Source organism: Ahaetulla prasina, chromosome 16 (assembly GCF_028640845.1).
Source record: "Ahaetulla prasina isolate Xishuangbanna chromosome 16, ASM2864084v1, whole genome shotgun sequence".
In the NCBI taxonomy this organism is placed as follows: Eukaryota; Metazoa; Chordata; class Lepidosauria; order Squamata; family Colubridae; genus Ahaetulla; species Ahaetulla prasina.
Window position 1 is genome coordinate 3,611,291 of NC_080554.1, and position 25,286 is coordinate 3,636,576.

At 48.3% G+C, this 25,286-nt stretch overlaps 1 protein-coding gene across 3 annotated transcripts in view; it reads right to left on the minus strand.

The window, feature by feature from the left end:
- Window positions 1-2,703: 2,703 nt before the first annotated feature.
- The window catches only part of GOLGA1 (golgin A1), a 32,113-nt gene continuing 9,530 nt past the window's right edge, over window positions 2,704-25,286 (minus strand). For 2 of the 3 annotated variants that reach the window (XM_058159585.1, XM_058159586.1), the window contains exons 5-25: window positions 23,705-23,802; window positions 22,516-22,548; window positions 21,537-21,665; window positions 20,321-20,490; window positions 19,529-19,640; window positions 17,677-17,772; window positions 17,255-17,380; window positions 16,346-16,471; window positions 14,611-14,706; window positions 14,200-14,295; window positions 13,983-14,078; window positions 12,937-13,089; window positions 12,592-12,687; window positions 11,922-11,990; window positions 10,652-10,754; window positions 9,263-9,423; window positions 7,981-8,139; window positions 7,147-7,206; window positions 5,959-6,105; window positions 4,759-4,845; window positions 2,704-3,636 (exon numbers count right to left, since the gene is read on the minus strand). In XM_058159585.1, coding sequence (XP_058015568.1) covers window positions 3,556-3,636; window positions 4,759-4,845; window positions 5,959-6,105; window positions 7,147-7,206; window positions 7,981-8,139; window positions 9,263-9,423; window positions 10,652-10,754; window positions 11,922-11,990; window positions 12,592-12,687; window positions 12,937-13,089; window positions 13,983-14,078; window positions 14,200-14,295; window positions 14,611-14,706; window positions 16,346-16,471; window positions 17,255-17,380; window positions 17,677-17,772; window positions 19,529-19,640; window positions 20,321-20,490; window positions 21,537-21,665; window positions 22,516-22,548; window positions 23,705-23,802 — 2,294 coding nt within the window. In that variant the 3' untranslated portion in view covers window positions 2,704-3,555. The remainder of the gene's footprint in view (window positions 3,637-4,758; window positions 4,846-5,958; window positions 6,106-7,146; window positions 7,207-7,980; window positions 8,140-9,262; window positions 9,424-10,651; window positions 10,755-11,921; window positions 11,991-12,591; window positions 12,688-12,936; window positions 13,090-13,982; window positions 14,079-14,199; window positions 14,296-14,610; window positions 14,707-16,345; window positions 16,472-17,254; window positions 17,381-17,676; window positions 17,773-19,528; window positions 19,641-20,320; window positions 20,491-21,536; window positions 21,666-22,515; window positions 22,549-23,704; window positions 23,803-25,286) is intronic. The other variant, XM_058159587.1, reaches the window with a different exon arrangement.

A 25,286-nucleotide genomic window follows, 5' to 3' on the forward strand; every position in this document is an offset into this window, starting at 1 on the left:
CCACTGACTTTGTCAGGTGGTCACAAAATGACCCCTCCGGAGTGTTGTGACTCGTCCTCCCTCCTCTCCTCAGCCGGGCCCCTCCCATCTCCAATCGGGCCTTTTATCAGACTCGAGTCTGATAATGAAGATGAACGGCCTGTCATGCCTCCAGCCCCCGGCCCTGGCCCCATGCCCGGAGAGGATTCCAGGAGTGAAAGGACAAGCCTGATAAACCTCACTCATACAGCGTGTGTACCTTTGGCTCAGCCTTCAGAGCAGGAAGCCAGCCAAGTGGTGGAATTAACCGGGCCTACTCCCTCTGACCCCTCCCTTTCCCAGACGCTGACAGCAGATCCAGCTGAAAACAATTCAGTGTGGGTGGACCCTCGCTTCCGGAGATCTGAGAGGCGATACCAGCAGAAGGAGGGGCGGGGCAGGCCTGGATAAATGCTGAGTCATGGAGCCACACCCCACAGCCTATATAAAGGACCTGCTTTTGGCATTCCAACCTTGAGTCAAGCAAAGTCTTATCTAGTTTGCTGATATCGGACTCTATCGCTGAAGTCACAACTTGGACTCCTGCCTGCCCTGATAAACCTCGAAGGAACTTGGCAAGCTACAGAGGCTTCGTTGCCAAATTTGTTACGGACTTCCTTGACTCGTTCATCGGAGTGGGAGTGGGACACGACACGGGGTCATAAATATGAACCACTTGCCAAGCGTCTGAATTCTGATCGCATGACCATGTTGGGGGGGGGGGGGATGTTGCAACGGTCGTGCGCAAAAAACCGATCATACGAGTCACTTTTTTCAGTGCCGTCGTAACTTTGAACAGTCGCTAAGTGAACTGTAACCCAAGGACGACCTGTACAGTTTATATGCTCTGTCACAAACTCCTTTGTGTCCATCACAGCAAATAATGTGGCTAAGCCTAGAAAGGAACCGGGCGTATTCTTGCAGTCCTTCTTCAATTAGCATTTGCTCACTTGGTTTTTCAAACCTCGGTTTCGAAACTGGATGGAGACACCAAACTCTTTTTATGTTCAGAACACTTTTGGGAGCCTTGGATTTTCGATCAGGCTGGTGCGGTTTCAGATCAAAAGCCTAGTTTAGCTTTCTAGCCACCCCTTTCCCACAATGACTCAACAACCCCACAAAGCTTTAGAACAAAAAACAAGGTAGGATTACAATGACACCTGATCTTAGGAATCAGCAAAGAGCTACCGTATTTTTCAGAGTGTAAGACACACCTTTTCCCCCAAAAAAAGAAGGTGAAAATCTGGGTGCCCAGCTTCTCAAATGGAGGTTTCAGAGGCTGAAAAAAGCATCAGAAACGAAGCTTCAGAAAAAAAGCCTCCAAACAGAGCTTCAAAAAGAAGCCCCCAAACAGAGCTTCAGAAAAAAAGCCTCCAAACAGAGCTTCAGGAAAAAAGCCTCCAAACAGCTTCAGAAAAGAAAGAAGACCCCAAACAGAGCTTCAGAAAAGAAGCCCCCCAAAGAGCTTCAGAAAAAAAAGCCTCCAAACAGAGCTTCAGAAAAGAAAGAAGACCCCAAACAGAGCTTCAGAAAAGAAGCCCCCAAACAGAGCTTCAGAAAAAAACCCTCCAAACAGAGCTTCAGAAAAAAAGCCCCCAAACAGCTTCGGAGGCTTTTTTTTTCTGAAGCTGTTTCGGAGGCTTTCAGAGGAAGAAAAAAAGTTTTTTCTGAAACAGACATTTCAGAGGCAGAAAAAAATGCAAAAAAAAAAAGCAAGACACAGAGCTCACAACCAAGGAACCTGTTGCTAAAATTCATCTCTGGGAACAGCTGATTTGGGGGTATTCGGGGAGGCCCATCCACCTGCCAATCAGCTTTTTTTCCTTATTTTCCTCCCCATAATTAAAGTGCGTCTTATACTCCGAAAAATACAGTTAAGTCACGCTAGCTGGAAATGGCTAAGGAAGAAACCCTTCCCAGCAGGACTTCTAGTCCTCGAAGGCATCCCGCGGAAGGAAAAAAGCAAGAAAGAGTCTCGTCTCCAGGGTGAATTCCAAAAAAGAGAAGGAAATGTATTGTAGCACAAATTAGGTCTCACTCAAAAGCCGTCACATCCATTGTTAAAAGAGCCCATAATGTACACAGAATGAATGGCCTACCCAGAGGCTTTTCTTACAGACATACATATGCCCGGCGGAGGGGCGGGTAGTTTTATGTTCTCTCTATACAAGGAAAGGAAAAGTGCATTTGTTGCTACGACCTCTCGGCCTTGTTCCGGCCAGCTTCCCAGTACGGCGAATGGAAGCTCTTGTTTTGGGAAGGTTTCTACAGAATTACTGAACCCCCCCCCCCCCCAACTCTCTTCATCTTGAACGGAATCCGGCCAGCCTTTTTTTCCCCCCCCCACTTCGCTCCAAATCGAAAAGACGACCAGCCCTTTAGCAGGCTGTGGTGTAAAAAGATACTCGTTGCTTAGCAATGTGCAGGAAAAAATAGTGGCGCGGAATTAGCAATTAGCAGGGTTGTGGGTTTTGTTTTTTGGGGGGGGGGTTTTGAAATGGGGCTTGCTGCACCGTTTTAACCTGTCTCTAAATAGTTCGTAAAAAAAACATCGCGGTTTTATTCGCTAAAGGTCGGTTTTGAGAGTGTGTGTGTGTGTGGGGGGGGAACATTGCTCTTGAAGTTTAAACGAACTTCGGGTGTTCCAGGGCTTGAGTGTGAATTTGTGTCGTTTTTTCTTAAAAAAAAAAAAAAGAAGAAGAAGAAGTCACACAGGTTTAAATGTCCACCCCTTGCTTGTTTTCGGGCTGAGGATGAGCTGTGGGCTGTAATTAGCCTGCCTAAACCACTCATCGATGGCTCAGATGGTTCTTTTACCGTGCGCAGAAACACACAAAACACCGCTCGATCTGTGGTTTCCGGTTTTTTTTGCAAACTAGGTGGCTCCACCTTTTTGCCACCAATACATCTGGGTTTTGTTTTTTTATTTAAAAAAAAAAAAAACCTAGAGCGCCACGAAGGCCTGTTAAAAATGTTTTTTTCTTTTTTTGAGAAAATAATAATAATAATAATAATAAAAGCCGGCCAGGTGGAAAGTTATTGAGAGCTACTTCCCCAACCCACCCCTGAACCGTCGGTAGCCACAACTGAGCCTGTTAGTAACCTTTCGTGATGTAGTGTTAAATGGGCTGAAGGTGGCGGGGTTGGTACGTTTGTATCTGAGAAAGCAGAAGTGCAAAGTCTCCTTAAGGATTTACATACCACCAGAAAGGTTGCAAAAACTGCTATATCCCTGCTGGAAATCGCTGGGAGATGTTGGTAGCCCGCCAAAGGCCCCTTAGATACCCACCTACAGTAACTCCGGTCCACAAATCAGGGAGAAGAAAGAGGCCCCTTTTAAACGGGTCAGTTTTGTAAACGTCTTCCTCTCCCCTCCCCGCCACCGCCCCCCCAAGTTCGTGGTACGTTGTGGGTCACCGCCACCGAAACCACTGTTGTTGGGTGCATCTTTTCATAGAAAACAACAACCACCACCACAACAACTGCCCCCCCCCCACCGAAACCCAACAACCGGAGCAGATCATCCTGGCAGAAGCTTCAGGACCACATCATCCTTGGATTGGAGACGGACGGTCGGACGCTCCCTCTGGGAAGCGGCTTGGATCCGAACCAGGACATCTGGAAGAGGGAGATCATCGGAATGAGGCAGAGATCTTAAGGGGGCTCTGAAACTTCCCTCCGACCTGCTTAAGGGTGTGGCCCCTTCTCCTTCAGCTGGGGATTCCGTCATACTTCGGACAGAAGCTGGTTGGGTGACTTTGCGTTGTGGTCCGCCAGCAGCCGCGGAGCTGGCAGCGGAGTCAGGCAGTGAGGAGGCTGGAGAGGACAATGGGACAGTCCTGGAGTCTGGGGAAGGCCCGGATGAGGGTTCTGCGTCGGAGGCAGAGATGGGGCCAAGAGGAGTTGGACTTTTGTGGGAATGCAACGACTCTAGGCTGTTGACTTGCTTAACCCCATCCCCTAGCTCTTCTCCTACAATTCCTCCTCTCTCCAATCCACCTCTCTGGTTCTTACTGGGAAAGTAGGAATTATGTACACCGCGTTGATTTGTACAAAATAAGGGAGATAAGGCCCATAAATCACTTGCTGTTCCACAAGGGCTAAAAAACAACAACCCCAAAATGAACAGCACCGAGATGGTGAGAGAACCATTCTTCCTTCTTAAGCATGCAAATGGCCAATCAAGGTTGACTCAGCCTTCCGTCCTTCCGAGGTGGGTAAAACGAGGACCCTGATTGTTGGGGGCAAGAGGCTAAACTGCTTAGAGAGGGCTGTAAAAGCATTGTGAAGCGGTATATAAGTAAGAGGAAAGGAAGGAAGGAAGGAAGGAAGGAAGGAAGGAAGGAAGGAAGGAAGGAAGGAAGGAAGGAAGGAAGGAAGGAAGGAAGGAAGGAGAATAAAAGAAAGGAAGGAAGGAAGATGGAAGGATAAAAGGAAAGAAGGGAGAGAGGGAGGAAAGCTCAGTGGTTAGAATGCAGTAACTCACTGCCCACTGCCAGCAGTTCAATCCTGATTGGCTCAAGGTTGACTCAGCCTTCCATCCTTCCAAGGTGGGTAAAATGAGGACCCAGATTGTTGGGGGCAAGAGGTTGACTCTATAAACTGCTTAGAGAGGGCTGTAAAGCACCGTGAAGCGGTATATAAATCTGAGCCCTATTGCTATTTTGGGAAGTGTGTTAAGTGCTCAGGACAAATCTCATTCCATACCAGGTGTGTGTCCGAGCATCAGCGGCCCCTTACCTTATACTCCAAGGTTTCCTTGACCATGTTTTCTTCCTCTGGGGAGAAGTTGAGCAGCACAGACAAAGCCTTGATCAAATGAAGCGCCTGAAACGCCACCGGAGAGACCAGGTTACCAAAAAAGACGGAACATTTTCCACAATGTAAATTGGATCACTGGAGAGAAAACCAGCTCTTAAGCATTAAAAAAAATAAATCAATTTCTCTTCTGAATTCCCAGCAGAGGTTTGCAGGTCATTTTTCGTGTACATAAATTATAAATGCGCCAACATTTAAAAGCGCAATGCCTTTCCATCTTTGACTTAGAAAGCCTAAAGCCGTGATGACGAACCTATGGCATGCATGCCACAGGTGGCACATGGAGCCATATCGGTGTGGGCACGCGAGCTCAGCCAGCTGATTTTCGGGCTTTCTGGGCCCACCAGAAGTCAGGCTGTTTCCGGCCTCCGGAGGACCTCCAGGGGGATGGAGAAGGCCCGTTTTCGCCCTCCCCAGGCTCGTAGAAAAGCTCTGGAGCCTGGGGAGAGTGAAAAACGGGCTTTCTGGTTCCACCGGAAGTCGGCAAACCGGCTGTTTCTGGCCTCCAGGGGTGGGGGAAGGGGAGGTCATTTCGCCTCCCAGGCTCCTAGAATGTCTCTGGAGCCTGGGGAGAGAGAAAATCGGGCCTTCTAGTCCCACCGGAAGTCAGCAAATGGGCCATTTCTGGCCTCCGGAAGGCCTCCGGGGGTAGGGGGGAAGGGGAAGGTCGTTTTCGCCCTCCCCAGGCTCCTAGAAAGGCTCTGGAGCCTGGCGAGAGTGAAAAATGGGCCTACTGGGCCCACCGTGCCACCACGTGCCAAAATTGGGGGGAGTGCGGCGTGTTGCGCATGCATGCACGGGGGAGGATGGGTGAGGACACCCACGTACGTGACCCCCACCGTCCCCCCACTTTTGACACATTGATGGCAAAAAGGTTAGCCATTACTGCCTTAAAGTAACCTTACTGTAAATGTTCCAACTTTGAGACGTGCCGTACAATTTATAAACAGAGGTACCTAGTCAAGGTAAATAACCTATTTTCTCATCTCTATTGACCTTTTCTCACCTTCCTTTAATAAAGACCCTGCAAAAAGTAACAAATCCTTACCCTGAACAGGCTCCCCCTGCCCAAAAAGCCATGAGGATAAACTAAGGTCATGAAATATATATTTTCTCCTTTACCTCCGATTCCCGGCAGGACATAAATTTTAGCACCACGTGCTTCAGATACTCAAAGTTGATCTCTCGGGAATCGCTCAGATCCGAGTTGTTTGTTACAGTCAAACCAGCCACGGGCACTTCAGGGATTTCACCATCGGGTCTAATTTTCTGAAAGGAGAAAAATAAAGAGGTGGGTTTGGAGAGCAAGAGGGAGCCGAGCATCGTGCAGAGCGCAAAGGCTGTGTCGGTCTTCAGAGCGTTATCGATATCAGGGCCCCATGCTATCAAACACCGCACCAAGAAAACCCCCAGGGTGTCAATCGACATAATCCATGCAAGAGAATATTTATTATTTACATTCTTTCCGGGAAAGGCCCGAACGAGGGCTCTGCGTCGGAGGCAGAGATGGGGCCAGGGCCTTCTGGAGTGATGCGTGGATTCCAGAGCCTCCAGAGGTGGATAGCAGAGAGGCGGAGGAACAGGAGAAGCCTGTTCCTACTGCACGCATGCGAAGAGCTGCCAGAAGGCAAGAGCAGCTAAAGCAAAAAGGACGACTCGGGAGTAAGGCCAGGAGATGATTGGTCCCTCCCATCAGGCTTAAAAGAGCAGCAACGAGCCATTGGGTTCTTCGTAGGAAAGCAATGTTGCTACAATTGTTTCTTATCTCCTGTTTCTGAACTTTGTGGGGTTCTTGCCAAGAAAAGCCTTTGGCAGGTGCCAAAGAAGACAAAGGTTTGTGATAAGGCCAAAGGACTTTTTCTGAAGGACTTTGTTTTGGACTTAATTTGGACTACGCTGAGAATGAAGTAATTCTCAGCTGTTCTAATAAAATACGTTTGTTTAGGACTGAGTGTGTCTGGTAATAACCACTTGGGCCTGGGTCACAACAGCAGGGTGCTGAAGCATGGAAGCCAGGAGAGTAGGTTTGGTGAGGATAGGAATAGCACTTAGACTTATATAACGCTTTACACTGCTTTACGGCCCTCTCTAAGCGGTTTACAGAGTCAGCCTCTTGCCCCCAACAATCTGGGTCCTCATTTTACCCATCTCGGAAGGATGGATGGAAGGCTGAGCCAACCTTGAACCTGGTGAGATTCGAACTGGCCAATTGCAGGCAAGCCGGCAGGCAGCAGCAGGAGCCTGCAGTACTGCAACCTGACCACTGGCGCCGCCACGGATAAATTTTTATCCAGAAAAGTCGATACTCACCAGTTCTTTCTGCAAGGTTTTTTTGAGCTCTGCCATCCTCTGCTGCAGCTGTTTTATCATCTAGTGGGAGAGGTGGGAGAAAGGAAGATCTTGAGTCCCCCAAACTTCCAATGATACCAACAACACCCCCCCCCAAAAAAAAAAAACAAATAATGTTACTGAGCGTTCCCTGAGCATCTTCAGAAAGCAGGACATCAAGGACTGAGCAAATTCATGGCCCAAGCTGCTAGTTTTATTTCTGGGAAGGAAAGAGTCAATTTCCCTATATATTTTTTTTTTAAAAAAACAGCTAGCTTTCAACTTACAACGGTTCGTTCAGTGACCATTCATAATTACAACTGCACTGAAAAAAACGGGACAGGAGGACCATTTTTCATACCACGACCGTTGCCGCATCCCCATGGGCGGGCACGTGATCAAAATTGAGACCCCTTGGCCGCCGGCTCATTTTTACGACGGTCGCAGTGTCCCCCGGGGATCCCCTTTTGCGACCTCCTGACGAACAAAGTCAGACGGAGTAACCGGATTCGTTTAACGACCAGGTTACTCACTCATCAACTGCAGTGATTCGCTTGACAACGGGGTGGGGCAGAAAGGTCGCAAAATGGGGCGAGATTCACACGACCATTTCTTTCTGGCAGGAGGCCCAGCTCAGGGGGCGCAGACACAACAGGTAATAATTGGCAGAAACTCTTTGATAGAGCCTCTTTGTCGGGCGGTTGTAAAAGAGCCCGTCTGAATTAAGTCTTGGGAGAAAAAGACCCTCAGAGAAGGCGGCGGACCAGGGGAAAAAAAGAAAAGAAAAAGAGGTACCAAGACCAACCCAATCTTCACCTTGTTTTTTTCCACTATCTGCTGTTCCAGGTCTTGGTTCTCCTTCTGGAGTTGGACCGCATCTGAGGAGACCAGATCTCCGTTGGGTTCCTGCTCTCCATCTTCCGACAGGTGTAACTGGTCTTCCAAAGCCATAGACGCGAGCTCTAAGACGGCAGCCTAGCCGGTGAGAAGGAACAGAGTTCAGTCGTTCTATTGTGACTCATCCTTCCTCCTCTCCTCAGCCGGGCCCCTCCCGTCTCCAACCGGGCCTTTTATCAGACTCCGAGTCTGATAATGAACGGCCTGTCATGACTCCAGCCCCCGGCCCTGGCCCCATGCCCAGAGAGGATTCAAGGAGTGAAAGGAGAAGCCAATAAAGCTCACTCATACAGCGTGTGTTCCTTTGGCTCAGCCTTCAGAGCAGGAAGCCAGCCAGGTGCTGAAATTACCCGGGCCTACTCCCTCTGACCCCTCCCTTTCCCAGACACTGACAGCAGATCCAGCTGAAGACAATGCACTGTGGGTGGACCCTCGCTTCCGGAGATCTGAGAGGCGACGCCAGCAGAAGGAGGGGTGGGGCAGGCCTGGATAAATGCTGAGTCATGGAGCCACACCCCACAGCCTATATAAAGGACCTGCTTTTGGCATTCCAACCTTGAGTCAAGCAAAGTCTTATCTAGTTTGCTGATATCGGACCCTATCGCTGAAGTCACAACTTGGACTCCTGCCTGCCCTGATAAATCTCGAAGGAACTGGGCAAGCTACAGAGGCTTCGTTGCCAAGTTTGTTACGGACTTCCTTGACTCGTTCGTTGGAGTGGGAGTGGGAGTGGGAAACGACACATTCTGAATTTTTAAAAAAGCAACCGTTTCACAAGCAAGGGGCACGACGTCGGAGATGGATCCCGCCAGGACAAGATTCAGCGGTCTGTCTGCCTTTGAAAGAGAAGGGTCACTCTTTTAAAGGCGTCGAAGTCCACATTTTGGATAGAGAGGACCATCGGTTTGGAAGAGGGGTCAAAAGAGTCCATCGGTGTTAGAACTGAACTGCCTTCTCTCAACAGCGGGGTAGGAATTCAACACCTCCATCCAGGCGTGGGACTGAAAAATTTCAGCAACCGGTTTGTTACCCGGTAGTAGGACACGAAATCAGTTGCTCTCTATATTTTTCTCCCCGCTGCGTTTTGCCAAGAGTCTGAACCCAAGTCCCGCCCCTGCCCTGCTCTGCCCCGTGGAACCTTCGACCTGTTCAAAGATAACAGGATACAGAAGCCAAATTCCTGTGGATGAAATTCACTCACTTGCTTCTCACTGGCGAGCAGGCGTTCTTGCTGCTCCTGGTGTTGCGTCTGGAGAACTCGTAGCTGCTCTTGCATGGCTGCTTCCTTCTCCGCAGCCTGGCCCTGGCACGTCTCAAGGCTGGATTGCAACTGGTGCATCTGCAGCAAAAGCAGGTCATGACCTGGAGAAAAAGGGACAGAGTGAACACCGAGTTGGGGAGAAGCCACTTCGGGGCTCCCATCACGGTGGGATGAAGAAAGGCGGTGTCCAAAGAAGGCAACTTCATCTTTTGAACACTGCTGTGGTCCGCCAGCAGCCTGCGGAGCTGGCAGCGGAGTCGGACAGTGAGGAGGGTAAGGAGGACAATGGGCCAGTCTTGGAGTCAGGGGAAGACCCGGATGAGGGCTCTGCGTCGGAGGCAGAGATGGGGCCAGGGCCATCTGGGAGTAATGCGTGGACTCCGGAGCCTCCAGAGGCGGAAAGCAGAGAGGCAGAGGAACAGGAGGAGCCTGTTCCTAGCGCACGCATGCGAAGAGCTGCCAGAAGGCAAGAGCAGCTAAAGCAAAAAGGACATTTCAGGAGTAAGGCCAGGAGATGATTGGTCCCTCCCGTAAGGCTTAAAAGAGCAGCAACTCTTTCTTGGGCTCTTTGTAGGAAAGCAACATTGCTACATTTGTTTCTAGTCAGCATCTCTTGTTTCTGAACTTTGTGGGGCTTTGCCAAGAAAAGCCTTTGGCAGGGTGCCAAAGAAGACAAAGGTTTGTGATAAGGCCAAAGGACTTTTTCTGAAGGACTTAGTTTTGGAATTAATTTGGACTAAGCTGGGAATGAAGTAATTCTCAGTTGTTATAATAAAATAGGTTTAAGACTAAGTGTGTCTTTTATGCGTAAGTGACCCTAGGTCGCAACAAACACCCCGTGATGTCGTTTAACTTTCTTAAGGGTGGCAACTGTAGACGATGGGGACGTAAATTAAGGTTTGCTGATTATGAACATTTATGTTTAAATCCTCTATTAACCTATGCATATTTATGACTATCGTTTTCTCCTCTTTTCCTGAAGTTTAGAAATATGAGTGCATTCTTTTGTCTGTAGGAATCCTTCCCATTTTTTTCTGGAGGAAATTTCTCTGGTGTGCACTGAATAAATAATTACACGCGGTGAGCTTTGATGATGAATTTTCAGGCCCTGCCTTTGATCCCGCAACATACACAACTAGTCACAGCCACCTCCAATTTAAGACCTTCACAAATTTTAAAACCCAAATAAAATGCTAGTCATGCTCAGCACTGCAAGCTAAGATGGAGCTCTGTAGAAGTGAGATGGCAAATACATAAAATGAGAGATTTTGAGAGAAGCAAACAGGAAAAAAAATGCTCTCTGTAGTGGTGCTATACAAACAGTCTCACCTTGCCGTAACGATTTTGCCTCTTCCTCCCGTTTCAGGAGACTGTCTGTTTTGGCTGCCACCTGTTGCTCCTTTTCCTGTAACGACAAGGTCAGATCTGCAACCTGACCAGAAGAAGAAGACAAAAAAATCCGTCAGTTGTCAGAACGGATGCCACTCTTAAGCATTGTCGCTATTATGTCCGGTTAAAACCCACCTTTAAGTTTTCCTTAGCAACCTGGTCTTGTCTCATCACTTGCGCCCTTTCCCTTACTCAAATTTCAAACACCCCTCGGGTGTTTCCCAGAGCCAGACCTCCACACAAGGCTAACAAAGGAAGAATAGAATGACAGGAGTTGGAAGGGACCTCGGAGGTCTTCTAGTCCAACCCCCTGCTTCGGCAGGAAGCCCTATATCACGTCAGACAAATGGTTGTCCAACATCTTCCTAAAAACTTCCAGGGTTGGAGCAGTCATAACTTCTGGAGGCAAGCTGTTCCACTGATTAGTTGTTCTAACTGTCAGGAAATTTCTCCTTAGTTCTAAGTTGAGAAGAAAAGAAAGCTGCACTTTTAGTTCTACTCTGCCGTGCTCACAGGATCTATAGCAATAGCACTTGGACTTATATACCGCTTTACAGTCTTTTTACAGTCCTGTCTAAGCGGTTTACAGAGTCAGCTTCTTGTCCCCAACAATCCGGGTCCTCATTTTACCCACCTCGGAAGGAAGGAAGGCTGAGGGAGGGAGAGAGGAAAGAATGGAGGGATGGAGGGAGGAAAGAAAGAAAGAAGGAAAGGAGGGAGGAAAGGAAGGAGAGAGGGAGGGAGGAAGGAAGAGCAATAGCGTTTAGATTTATATACCGCTTCACAGTGCTTTACAAAACCTCTCTTAAGTGTTTTATAGTGTCAGCCTCTTGCCCTCAACAATCTGGGTCCTCATTTTACCCACCTCAGAAGGAGCAAAGGCTGAGTCGACCTTGAGCCTGGTGAGATTCGAACTGCCAAATTACAACCGGTCAGCAGTTGGCGGAAGCAGCCTGCAATTTGGCAGTTCGGTTTGCCCTCTCAATACTGCGCCACCGTGGCTGATGCTGCTGTCACTCATAAATGGCTGAGGCTCCGCTGAGCTTCCTACCCACAACCCAAACCTCTAGCCTCGCCATGTGACAGCTCTTAATCAAAAAGATAAGCTGTGCGGTGCAAGATCGGTTAGCGGAAAGGTTCCGCGCCCAGCCTTCCAAAGGCCAGCAATCTGGGCTCAGCGGCTGCCTCCAAGCCAGGATACACTCCCCACCTGCTGCTGCAGGGATGTGCTCCGTTTCTGTGTCTCCTCCAGGGCTTCAGTGTTGCTGCTCAGTTGCGCCTGCCAAGTAAGGAAGAAATCTGGAGTTAGAAGGCAGATCGTTCCCAGAAACAACTTCTTAAAAACTTCCACTGTTGGAGCATCCACAACTTCTGCAGGCAAGTTGTTCCACTGGTTAATTAACTGTCAGGAAATTTCTCCTTAGTTCTAAGTTGCTTCTCTCCTTGGTTAGTTTCCACCCATCGCTTCTTCTTCTACCCTCAGATGCTTTGGAGAATAGCTTGACTCCCTCTTCTCTGTGGCAGCATCTGGGATATTGGAAGACTGCTATCCTGTCTCCCCTAGTCCTTCTTTTTGTTAAACTAGACATACCCCGTTCCTGCAACTGTTCTTCGTATGTTTTAGCCTCCAGTCCCCTAATCATCTTGGTTGCTCTTCTCTGCACTCTTTCTGGAGTCTCCACATCTTTTTTTACATCGTGGCGACCAAAACTGAATGCTGTATCTTCAGTCCTTAAGCTGCGGGTATTCTTATCCAATGATAGAGGTGGACAATGAAAATAGCATCTGAAGGGTTTGGGGTTAATGACCCCAAAGGGCGCAATTCCTGCTCTGGCACGCTGGACCCAGACCCCTCCATGATTAAAAATCTCGGCTCCCACCTTGACTCTTTCCAATTCGGACTCTTGCCGTCTTAAGGAACTTTCTAAACCTCCACATCTGTCCTTGAGTTTGGCGTTTTCTTTCTCCAGCCGGCTCTGCGTAGGAAGAGGAAGACACACAAATGTCTGGAGGCAGAGAATTTGCACTCTTCCCGATGTCCCCAAGCTCACCCAAAAAAACTAAAGCCTGAGGGAAAATTTGGGGAGGAGGCCTTTACCGTACTCTCAGCCTTCTTCCACACCATCAAGGGCCTATTCTACAGTCATGATTTTGGGGGGGGGGGGTGAGACGGACAGCTTTGAAACTGAAATCAGCCGGAAGGCCAAGGAGAAAGGGGCACTCACAGACTTCTGATGGGCAGCCTCCCTTTCCAACGTCTGGGCAGCTTCAAGGTCAGAAACCTGCTTTTCCAGCTGCTTCACTTGGTCCATCCACTGAGAGCGCATGGAAGAAAGGCCTTCCTGGGATTTGACCCGCTCCGACTCCAGATCCACTTGCTAAGGAGAGGAAGAGGAGACAGAAACAAAGGTGTTAAACGGGGGAAGGGAAGGAAGGATGAAAGGGGAGGAGAAACAAAAGGAAAAGGAAAAGGAAAGCAAGAGGAGAGGAGAGGAGAGGAAGATAGAAGAAGAAGGGAAGGGAAGGGAAGGGAAGGGAAGGAAGATAGAAGAAGGGAAGGGAAGGGAAGATGAAAGGGAAGGAGAAACAAAAGGAAAAGGAAAAGGAAAGGGAGAGGAGAGGAGAGGAGGGGAGGGGAGGGGAGGAGAGGAGAGGAGAGGAGAGGAGAGGAGAGGAGAGGAAAGGAAGATAGAAGAAGAAGGGAAGGGAAGGGAAGGAAGATAGAAGAAGGGAAGAGAAGGGAAGGGAAGGGAAGGGAAGGAAAGGAGGGGAAGGAAAAGGAAAAGGAAAAGGAAAAGGAAAAGGAAAAGGAAAAGGAAAAGGAAAAGGAAAAGGAAAAGGAAAAGGAAAAGGAGAAGGAAAAGGAAAAGGAAAAGGAAAAGGAAAGGAAAGGGGAAAGGAGGGGAAAGGGAAGGGAAGGAGAGAGAGAGAGAGAGAGAGAGAGAAAGAAAGAAAGAAAGAAAGAAAGAAAGAAAGAAAGAAAGAAAGAAAGAAAGAAAGAAAGAAAGAAAGAAGTAACTCTAGCACTCCATGAGGTGCATAACTGCTTCGAAGAAGAATCTGAAACTAAGGCAATGAGAAAGAAACCCAAGTTTCATGGAAGATTTTGGAACAGAAACTGGCCCCTGATCCGCCTTGAATTCCTGAGGATGATTTAACTTCGGGCCGAGACTAATCCCTTCTGCGTCTTCTCGCTGCCTGTCAAGAATTTTTCCTCTCTGCCCCAGTTTGGAGCAACGTTACCAGAAATGGAATCTCTCGGGCCTCTTACCAGCTTTTGGAGCTGTAATTCTTTCCCTCTGAGCTCATCTTGGCTCTTGGCCACGGCCTCCTTGGCGAGCTGGAGGGCTTCTTCCAAATCCTGCAGCTACAAAAGAACAAGAGGCTGTTCTTTCTTCGGCTCCTGCCCCCTTCGGCTCCTGCCGTCTCCCCCTCCCGCCCACCCACCCACCCACCCTGCCAGGATCTCGAGGAAAGCATTTATTTACCTGCTGCGATCTGCTCGCCTGGAGACTGCGGAGGGATTCCTCTGTCTCTTTCCGGCCCGCTTCTTCCGTGGCCAACCTGCAGTTCAGCTGGCTGATCTGGAGAAATTGGAAGTAAAGCACCAGTTTCAAGAAAAAACAAATCAAACGTAACTTGCAATCAGATGATAAATTGAGGATCTATACTGGAATCTAAAACTAAACCCAAGCAAAGGCAATTCTGGACATGCTCGGTGAATCTCGCAATTCCAAATATCTCCAGAGCAAACCACTCAAGGCTTCTTTTCTTTAAAATGAATCTCTCCGCCTTTACCAAGCCAAGAATTTCCCCCAGAAATATAAGCAATGGAATCTGTTCCTTTTCGGCCCAATGAGACTCTCAAGACTGGCCAGATCGATTTTGCGTGGTCCTACCTGAGTTTCCAGGAGATTTTGCCTCTCCTTGTGACCAGCTTGGGCCGTCAGCAGGTCTTGTCGAGTGTCTTCCAGGCTCTGCTCTAGAGCATTTTTCTACAAGAGGAAGGGGAAGGAGAGAAGAGAAGAGAGAGAAAAGGAGAGGAGAGTAAGGAGAAGAGACAGAAAGGGAGAGGGAGAGGGAGAGGGAGAGGAGAGGAAGGAGAAGAGAGGGAGAGAAGAGGAAGGAGAAGAGAGGGAGAGGGAGAGGGAGAGGAGAGGAGGAAGAGAGAGAAAGGGAGAAGGAGAGGAGAGGAAGGAGAAGAGAGGGAGAGGGGAGGAGAGGAGAGAGAAAGGGAAAGGGAGAGGAAAGGAAAGGAAGGAGAAGAGAGAGAAAAGGAGAGGGAGAGGAGAGAAGAAGGAGAAGAGAGGGAGAAGAGAGGAGAGGAAAAAGAGAGAGAAAGGGAAAGGGAAAGGGAGAGGAGAAGAGAGGATATATTAACCCTCAGAAATTTATGGTGAGCCAACCAACACAAACCAATTAACAACACTAAAACACACCCATAACAAAATAGATCGTGCAGATTAATTCGGAAGCACTTTATGCCTGTTCCCAGGCTCTCTTTCTTAACTCTGTCCGAATTATAACGAGGAGATCAGCAAATTCACCAGATCAGAGAGGCACTGGATTTCAGCTGCTAGAATTGGCTGAACTGGCGAAGGGAAATTACAGGGATCCCCAACCTCTGGAAAGCCACGTGTCGAAGGGAACTGGGCTAACCAAATAGAAATTTGCCCAAAGGGGAGGAATAGAACATTCGAAATAAAGTTTGTCCATTTCCGAAACCCGTTTACAAGCTCAAACAAATGTACTTCCTGCTCAGACCTAAAAAACAAAAAAAAATCATCACTGTTGTTGTTTTTCTTGTTTTTTTTTATAGCTATATTTCAAAGTTGATGGAGCCCAGAACAGATTTCCAACAGGAAAACATCATTATTAGCCCCTCTGCCGAATTTCTGTGGGACTCTTCAAGTGGATCCACTTGAGGTCTCTGCCTGAAGGTTGACCTGTGTTCACTTCTCCTGAGGTTCACTTGAGTCTCTGCCTCACAGGCTCTGTTCTGTCCCCCCTCGCCTCCATCCGAGCGATGGCTTAATTAGCCGGCACTATCAGCTCTGGCAGCAAACTCGCGAGCGTCTGCCAAGTGACTCTGTTATCTCCCTTGATGCCGATGAGTCACCCAGGAACAAACAGTACTTCAGCTCTAGTTAAGCAGTTGATTTGCCTGCTACGAAGAGGCACAGCACTCTTGCTGCCTTCATATCCTGTGGGGTGTGGCTCCATGACTCAGCACTTCCTAGACCTGCCCCACCCCTGCTTCTGTTGTTCCCTCCTCTCCTGCCTACGAAACCTAGGGTCCAGCCAGGCCTGATTGCCATCAGCTGGGTCTGGAGGCGTGGCCTGGGGGGGCAAGAGTCAGGGGATGGAGGCCTCGTTATCTCCTCCACCTGGCCTGCCTCTGGCTCCTGGAGCTGAGCCAGGGAAGCCGGTGCTCCCGAGGTAAGTCTTGACGGCCCTTCCCCCTCACTTTGCAAGTCACTTTTTGGCAGGGGGGCCGGCTCGGGGAGCAAAGACACAACAGACTCCTGGCTCTCACTTAAACTTTGTGAAGTTTGAACAATGAAGACCCTCTCGGTCCGGCGGCCCATCTCAGCTGACCCCTCTTCCCGCTGTCCCAATCCATCTTCTACTCACCTCCCTCAACAGCTCCTGGAAATGCTCGTCCCCAGACAGGCTGCCTTCCAGTCGCTTCTCCAAGACGGCTACCTTCTCCTGCAGTTGGTCCGCCAGCTGGGTCTTCTCCTCCACTTGGAGAGCCATCTGTGGACAACACAGAGGAGATGTTTGGCAGCCCATCGCCTAGAGAGGCAAACCTGCCTTTAGAAGGAGGGGAGGGCTCCATTCTCCGGCCTGCCAGGAAGACCTTTGGTGGTCACATCAGATCTTCCTTCCTTCTGCAAAGCTGTTCTGTCTCCCCTCGCCTCCGTCCGAGCGATGACTTAATTAGCCGGCACTATCAGCTCCGGCAGCAAACTAGCGAGCATCTGCCAAGTGATTCTGTTATCTCCCTTGATGCCGATGAGTCACCCAGGAACAAACAGTACTTCAGCTCTAGTTAAGCAGTTGATTTGCCTGCTACAAAGAGGCATAGCAGCCCTCGCTGGTTTTATATCCTGTGGGGTGTGGCTCCATGACTCAGCACTTCCTAGGCCTGCCCCACCCCTGCTTCTGTTGTTCCCGCCTCTCCTGCCTACGAAACCTAGGGTCCAGCCAGGCCTGATTGCCATCAGCTGGATCTGAAGGCATGGCCTGGGGGGGAAAGAGTCAGGGGCCGGAGGCCTCGTTATCTCCTCCACCTGGCCTGCCTCTGGCTCCTGGAGCTGAGCCAGGAAAGCCGGTGCTTCTGAGATAAGTCCTGAAAGCCCTTCCCCCTCACTTTCCGAGTCACTTTCTGGCAGGGGGCCCGGCTCGGGGGCCACAGACACAACAGGCTCCTGGCTCTCACTTAAACCTTGTGAAGTTTGAACAATGAAGACCCTCTCGGTCCGGCGGCCCATCTCAGCTGACCTCTCTTCCCACTGTCCCAATCCATCTTCTACTCACCTCCCTCAACAGCTCCTGGAAATGCTCGTCCCCAGACAGGCTACCTTCCAGTCGCTTCTCCAAGACGGCTACCTTCTCCTGCAGTTGGTCCGCCAGCTGGGTCTTCTCCTCCACTTGGAGAGCCATCTGTGGACAACACAGAGATGTTTGGCAGCCCATCGCCTAGAGAGGCAAACCTGCGGCCAGAAAGGTCAAAGCTCCCTTAACAACGATGCTCGCCTAGCAACAGGAATTTGGGGCTCAATTTGCGGCCGAGGACTGCTTATATCCATTTTTGTTTGTTTGTTTGTTTCTCTGGTTTGTGGCCCGGCCATTCCTCGGAGCCCAAAGCTATGCCAGAGAATCCAAAGGAAGAGAAAACCCTTCTTCCAAAACTCCCCCTTGCTCTTAATGTTTAAGGCCGCTAGCCGGAGATCTCTAACCTTTTGCCTTTGCTCTTGGAATTCCAGCTTCAGGGATCTGTGTTCTCCCTGCAGCACCTCCAGGTTCTTTTCCGTACTAGAGGCAGCCAGCTGAGCCTAGGAGATTCGAGAAAAAGAAAAAGAAAAAAAGATCCTGAAATCGACTCTGGGACACCTGCTGGTCCGAGGGCTCCTTTAAGGAAAGGATTCTGCCTCTCCCCCTGGGTCAGCTGTTCCTGGGATGCTTTTAAGGCCGTGACGGCGAACCTGTGGCACGCAAAGCCATCTGGTCTTCACACGCGCATGTACCCCAGTTTCTGGTGCGCATGCGCACGAGAAGACCAGCTGGCCAGTGTGCGTGCCCATGCCGAAAACCGGAAGATCATCTTCTCGCCACGCGCGAGGGTATCTCTGGGAGGATACCCAATAGAATAGAATAGAATAGAATTCTTTTATTGGCCAAGTGTGATTGGACACACAAGGAATTTGTCTTTGGTGCATAGGCTCTCAGTGCACATAAAAGAAAAGATACATTAGTCAAGAATCATAGAATAGAATAGAATAGAATAGAATAGAATAGAATAGAATAGAATAGAATAGAATAGAATAGAATAGAATAGAATAGAATTCTTTATTGGCCAAGTGTGATTGGACACACAAGGAATTTGTCTTTGGTGCATAGGCTCTCAGTGCACATAAAAGAAAAGATACATTAGTCAAGAATCATAGAATAGAATAGAATAGAATAGAATAGAATAGAATAGAATAGAATAGAATAGAATAGAATAGAATAGAATTCTTTATTGGCCAAGTGTGATTGGACACACAAGGAATTTGTCTTTGGTGCATAGGCTCTCAGTGCACATAAAAGAAAAGATACATTAGTCAAGAATCATAGAATAGAATAGAATAGAATAGAATAGAATAGAATAGAATAGAATAGAATAGAATAGAATAGAATAGAATAGAATAGAATAGAATAGAATAGAATAGAATTCTTTATTGGCCAAGTGTGATTGGACACACAAGGAATTTGTCTTTGGTGCATAGGCTCTCAGTGCACATAAAAGAAAAGATACATTAGTCAAGAATCATAGAATAGAATAGAATAGAATAGAATAGAATAGAATAGAATAGAATAGAATAGAATAGAATAGAATAGAATAGAATAGAATAGAATAGAATTCTTTATGGGCCAAGTGTGATTGGACACACAAGGAATTTGTCTTGGGTGCATCTGCTCTCAGTGTACATAAAAGACAAGATACCTTCATCAAGGTACAACATTTACAACACCAATGATTGTCAACATATCAATATAAATCACAAGGATTACCAGCAACAAAGTTACAGTCATACAGTCGTAAGTGGAAGGAGATGGGTGATGGGAAGGATGAGAAAATTAATAGTAGTGCAGATTCAGTAAATAGTTTGACAGTGTTGAGGGAATTATTTTTTTAGCAGAGTGATGGCCTTCAGGAAAAAACTGTTCTTGTGTCTAGTTGTTCTGGTGTGCAGTGCTCTATAGCATCGTTTTGAGGGTAGGAGTTGAAACAGTTTATGTCCTGGATGTGAGGGGTCTGTAAATATTTTCACGGCCCTCTTCTTGATTCGTGCAGTATACAGGTTTTAAAAACAGCTCCGGTTTTAAATCAATATGTTGTGTGATTAACTATGAATAAGACAAGGGACGTTTACAATATGTTTATAAGAAATAAAAGTGCTATGCTAATTTGCATAGCATACCCATCAGGAAAGTGACTTTTCTAAGAAGCTGGGTTGGCAGAGGTTTGGCAGCTACACACATCAGAGTGCCAAGCCTCCGATGGGAAGAGTTGAAGGAAAGCAGGACCACAAACGTCACACAACCGACCTTCTGCAGATCAACTGACACGCATTGGACGTAGGATTGCAGCTCTTGGCTCCGTCCTTCCAAGCTGGTGATCTTGTTCACTGCGCTCTCCCTGGCATCTCTGAGCTCATCCCTGCGTGGAAGATGGGAAGAGGCACTTTTGAGCCACAGGTCAAACTGTTGTGACCTAGGCCCAAGTAGTTATTACCAAACACAAGTCAGTCCTAAACAAACGCATTTTATTAAAACAGCTGAGAATTACTTCTTTCTCATCTTAGTCCAAATTAATTCCAAAACAAAGCCCTTCAGAAAAAGAGGCAGAGGAACAGGAGGAGCCTGTTCCTAATGCACGCATGAGAAGAGCTGCCAGAAGGTAAGAGCAGCTCAAGCAAAGAGGACGACTCGGGAGCAGGGGCAAGAGATGATTGGCCCCTCCCATAAGGCTTAAAAGACCAGCAAAAGTGTTTGGGCTTTGCTGGAAAACAACATTGATAGCTTTCTCTTGTTGCATTTGTTTCATATCGATGTCTTCTGAACTTTTGTCAAGAAAGGCCTTTTGCAGTTTGCCTAATTGGACCATGCTCGTGCATGGGCTGAGGATAGGACTGGCGATAGGACTGAGGAATTTGTGTTGGGAGGAATTTCTTTTAATTTAGTTCTATGCTAAGAATGAAGTAATTCTCAGCTGTTCTAATAAAGTTTGTTTTTACACTGACTGAGTTTCCTACTACATACTGGGGCCTGGGTCACAACAGCGGGTATGACTCAAGACACCCCACCCAATCCTCTCAGGCAGCTAACGTCTTCTCCTACCTTTCCACTGTAAGGTCCCCCTGCTGTCGTTGCAGCTCCTGAACTTCTCTGGCCAGGCGAGAGGACAAGTCCTGTGAGACTTGTAGCTCGTCTCGTGTTTGTAGCAACTCCTGGGTGGAAGATCTCAGCTCTCCCTCCATCCGGGCCAAGGACTCCTCCTTTTTCAGAAGCTAGATGTTTTAACAAGGAGCTCTTTTTTTTTTCTTTTTCTTTTTTTAAATAATAGTTCATTCAAAGAAAGTTAAAATACAAACACCAAAATATTTTTTTAAAAACGAAACAAAAATACATTAAAAAGAAAATGCGTCTTATATACACACAGTATTCTAATTGAATGCTGGTTATTATAACGCCCTGTATGTAAATGTTTTAGAAGGAACTCTTTCAAATTTGAGGTGCTTAACACAGCCCAACAAACACTGCCACTTAGATAAATCGTGGTAGGGAAAATGATAAAAGATTATCGCAGGTTGACACAGACTTATTGTTACCTAGTTTGGATAATGAAACATCTGCCAGGAAACAACCAAGCTAGAAAGAGAGAGAGAGGAATGGAAGAAAGGGGAAGGAGAGGAAGATAGGAAAGGGGACAAGAGGAGGAGAGAAGGGGAGGAAGGAGGAAAAGAGGGGAGGAGTGGGGGATAGGAAGGAGGAAGGAGAGGAAGAGGAAGAAAGTAGGAGAGGCGAGGAGGGAGGGAGGGGAAAAAGGAGAAGAAGGTTTGTTGTGAAAGGAAGGGAAAGAAAGGGTAGAAGAGCAACCCCAAATGTAATTAAAATGTCTTATCTTCGTGTTTTCTTCAGAAAAAAAATATACATGATTATTTATGGACAAGAGAATGTACATTTACAACATGTGTATAAGAAAGGGGGGAAAAAACTTTTTATAAAAAACAAAACAAAAAAGGAAACCGCCAAGCTCAGAGATCCCCAAGGACCCCTAAAATCGTGTTGAGCTAGAAATGTTTCCGAGCGATCCACCCCGAGCCTTTCGAAAAAGCTCCACGCTCTCAAATCGAGCCTTCATGGACTTGCACGCAAAACCGGATGGAATGAACAAAAATGGGGGTGGGGAGGAAAAGAAGGCACGATTCAAGGTAGGGGGAAAAAAAAAATAATGTTAAGAGTGAGCTGGGTGCATTCGGGACCAGAAGCCGGGGCTCCATCAACCACATCCCGGAAGAAAAATGTGGAAACCCCAACCGGAAGAAATCCTTACCATGTGCTTGATTTTCGCAAGCTCCTGTTGTTGGAAGCCTTCCAGCTCGTCCATCTCATCCCTCTTCTGGAAGAGATTCAAACTCTGTTCTCTCATTTCTTGCAACTGGGCTAAAAGAAGCGTCCTCTCCTGTTTAAAGAGCCGAGGCACAAGAAGGATGGGAAAATAAGAAGGACGGAAAGAAGGAAGGAAGGAAAGTCTCGACTTCAGGGCAAAACTTAAACCAGGTTTAGAAAAATAGGCAAGGAGGGGGGGGAACTATCTCAAGATAGTTTAGGAATCTGGAAATCCAGTCTTACAAGATGCAGCATTTCTGATGGACTTGCAGGGATTTGAGGGCAGTCCCCGAAGCTGATATAGCTCTTTCCTTTTGGGTCACTTGGACGCAGTGCCCTTTGACCGACCGACCACCCACTCACCCTAAAGTAATAGCACTTATATACCGCTTCACAGTGCTTTACAGCCCTCTGAGCTGGTCAGGATTAGTCTGCAATACTGCATTCTTACTACTGCACAGGAAGGAAGGAAGGAAGGAAGGAAGGAAGGAAGGAAGGAAGGAAGGAAGGAAGGAAGGAAGGAAGGAAGGAAGGAAGGAAGGAAGGAAGGAAGGATGGAAGGAAGGAAGGGAGGGAGGGAGGGAGGAGATGGGAATGAGAGGGAGGGAGGGGAAGGAAGGAAGATCAAGGAAGGAAGGAAGGAAGGAGAAAGGAAGGAGAAAGGAAGGAAGGGAGGGAGGGAGGGAGGGAGGGAGGGAGGAAGGAAGGAAGGAAGGAAGGAAGGGAGGGAGGGAGGGAGGGAGGAGATGGGAATGAGAGGGAGGGAGGGGCTCCTTGTTTTCTTTCTGCAGCGCCTCTCAGAGACCCAAATGTCCATCATCTGAGCTCCCCCTCCTTCCCCCACCCTGCCCACAAGGCCTTCAAATTTCCCCCCAAACCAAGCACCATGTTTGTCCATCCTTGGTTTCACGCCATCTCCTCACCTTTTCCAGATGGGATAGTTTTTCTCGCCACTCCTGGGAAAAGAGAAAGGGACAACTCAACATCAGCATGGCTGCCCCGAGCGCCAGCACGAAGGAGGGTTTTCGCCTGGAAGGACTCAGTAAAAAGGAAAGCAAGGAATAGGGTAGAGACCGCCAAGGCCCGCAGGAAAGAACCCCGACGCTCAAACAGCTGCTCTGACATCATATGAGAGAGAGAGAGAAAGATGCATGTATTACATCACAGAGAAGGCTCCATCCTTAAAGGCGCAGCCATTATTTACAATTGGAGGTGGGGACCCTTTGCGATCTATACACAACGTCATTTCATTTTAACGTATGCCGATTAGCGTACATTCAAAGCAGTGGCGAGATCTCAATTTTTTTTACAAACAGTCACGGAGCGAACGGCTGCACGCTGGGGAAGACCTGCATGCCATTAGCCCTAGAACGGCTTTAAAAAAATTATTATTTTAATCACAAAAACGAAGAGGGTGGGGGGGGGGGAGGGGAAGATTATAAATTGATTGATTGCCATCGTACAGGAATAATGGTAGAATTAAACAAGTTGGAATGGTGTAAAGTCGGGGCTGCTCGGTAACCACTCCGGAAGGGAAAGGGGAAGGAAAGAGGAGTAAAGAAGGAAGAAAGTAGGTAGGCAGTTGGTAGGTAGGAAAGAAGGGAGGGGGAAGAAAGGATAGGAGGAGAAGAAGGAGGGGAAGATAGAAGGTTAGAAAGGATGGAAGTGAGAAGTGGGAAGGAGGAAAGCGAGGAGGAGGATGGTGGGGAAAGTAGAAGAAGGATGAGAAGGGTAGAAAGGATTAAGGAAGGGAGTGGCGACCGAGCAGGCCCGACTAAGCATAATCTGAGTAATAGGATCGATTGTTGGATAAGTGATTGTACTGTACACTGGTCAAATTGTGGGAATTATTATGGAAAATTTAAAAAAAATTAATAAAAAAACAAACAAACAAAGAGGGGATTGCAACCCATCTGTCTCGACACCAATGCAGTCGTGGTTGGATAGCTTTCTAAAGTTTTGTTGTTGTTGTCTTTTCCCTGGGCGGTGGTCACGGAATCCAGGAAAAAAATACCCCGTCTTCCTCTCTCTCTCTCTCTCTCTCTCTCCTGAATGGTTTTATACCACCTTCGAGGCAGAGCTGTGGTGACATTTCACGGGAAAAAAAGCTACCTGGTCTTTCTCCTCCAGCGTCAGGCTCAGCTCTTCCGCCATCTTGCCTAGGTTGGTCTGGTGCGTCTCGTTCTGTTCTTGGAGTTTCTTCACGAAGGCTGTGCGGGCGACAACGGAAGGCCTGAGTGTAAGTGAAACCGGGCCTTGCGCCTGAATGAAAGCGGAGAGCTACCTGTTTAGGGAGGAGGGCGACGCCTTGCCAGAATTCACCTCTCCCGGGTTCAATATTGTCTTTTTCTAACTGGCAGCAAACTTGTTTTTAGCCGCCTATCTGCTCTCTCTCGCTCTCTACAATTTTGCTGGGAAATGCCATGCTTGTACAGACCCATTTAGCAACGTAATTGGGATCAGCAACCCGGGCGTTAAAATGAAGCGGTCGCTAGGTGCAATTGTGCGGATCTGCTTGGCTTGGCTTTGCAGACCTGCGAAGGTCACGAAGGCAGGTTATGGGCAGTGAAGTTGACTTTCTCATCCCCGTCACAACTGCAAACCTGTCGCTAAAGCAGGTTCCTGTATTCTAACACCGTTGGATTTCCTTCCTCTGCACCCGCCGTACAATTTATGTATTTATTTATAAAACACGTTGGCCGCACATTTTACCATAGGGTAACTTTGGATTAGTGGAAGCTAATCAAGGAGAGAAGCAATTTAAAACGAAGGAGAAATTTCCTGGCAGTGAGAACACAATTCATCAGTGGAACTCCTCGCCTCCAGAAGTTGTGGATGCTCCAACACTGGAAGCTTTTAAGAAGAGGTCGGAGAACCATTTGTGTTGTGCCTCGCTCACTCCCCCCACCGCAGCCGGGCCCCTCTTATCTCCTGCCAAACGCTGATAGTGCTGAAGAATGTCCTGGCATGCCTCCAACCCCCAGCCCTGGCACCATGCCCAGACAAACCGAACAAACAAACCTCCCTCTGATAGCATGTGCGCCTGAAGCCAGCCATGAGCTGGGATTACCAACAGCTGGGGACGAAACGATGCAATGGATAGATCCACGCTTCCGGAGAATGGAGAAGCGATGTCAGCAAAAGGAAGGGAGGGGCAGGCCTGGATAAGTGCTGAGTCATGGAGCCACACCCCATGGCCTATATAAAGGATCTGCTTTCTGGCATTCTCTGAGTCAGGCAAAGTCTAACTTGGATTGCTGAAGTCAAATCCTGGTCTCCTGCCTGCCCTGAGAACTCTTGACAGAACTTTGGCAAAGCTGCAGAGGCTTCGCAGCCTCGCTTGATACGGACTTCCCCAACCCGGCCGTCAGAGGAGGAGTGGGACACGATAATTTGTCTGAAGTGGTGGAGGGTTTCCTGCCTAAGCAGGGGGTTGGATTAGAAGACTTCCAAGGTCCCTTCCAACTCTGTTATTATATTCTAGTCCAGTGATGGCTAACCTTCACGTGCCAAAAGCTGGGGGAGTGGGGGGGGGGGTCGTGCCCTCGCATGTCCACCCCCATAATTCTATGTGCCCCACGCATGTGTGTGAAACCTCTCTGCGCTCCCCCCGCTTTTGGCACAGTGGGCCCAATAGGCCCACCAGGGGCCTATCCAGTAAACCGGGGGTCTCCAACCTTGGCAACTTTAAGCC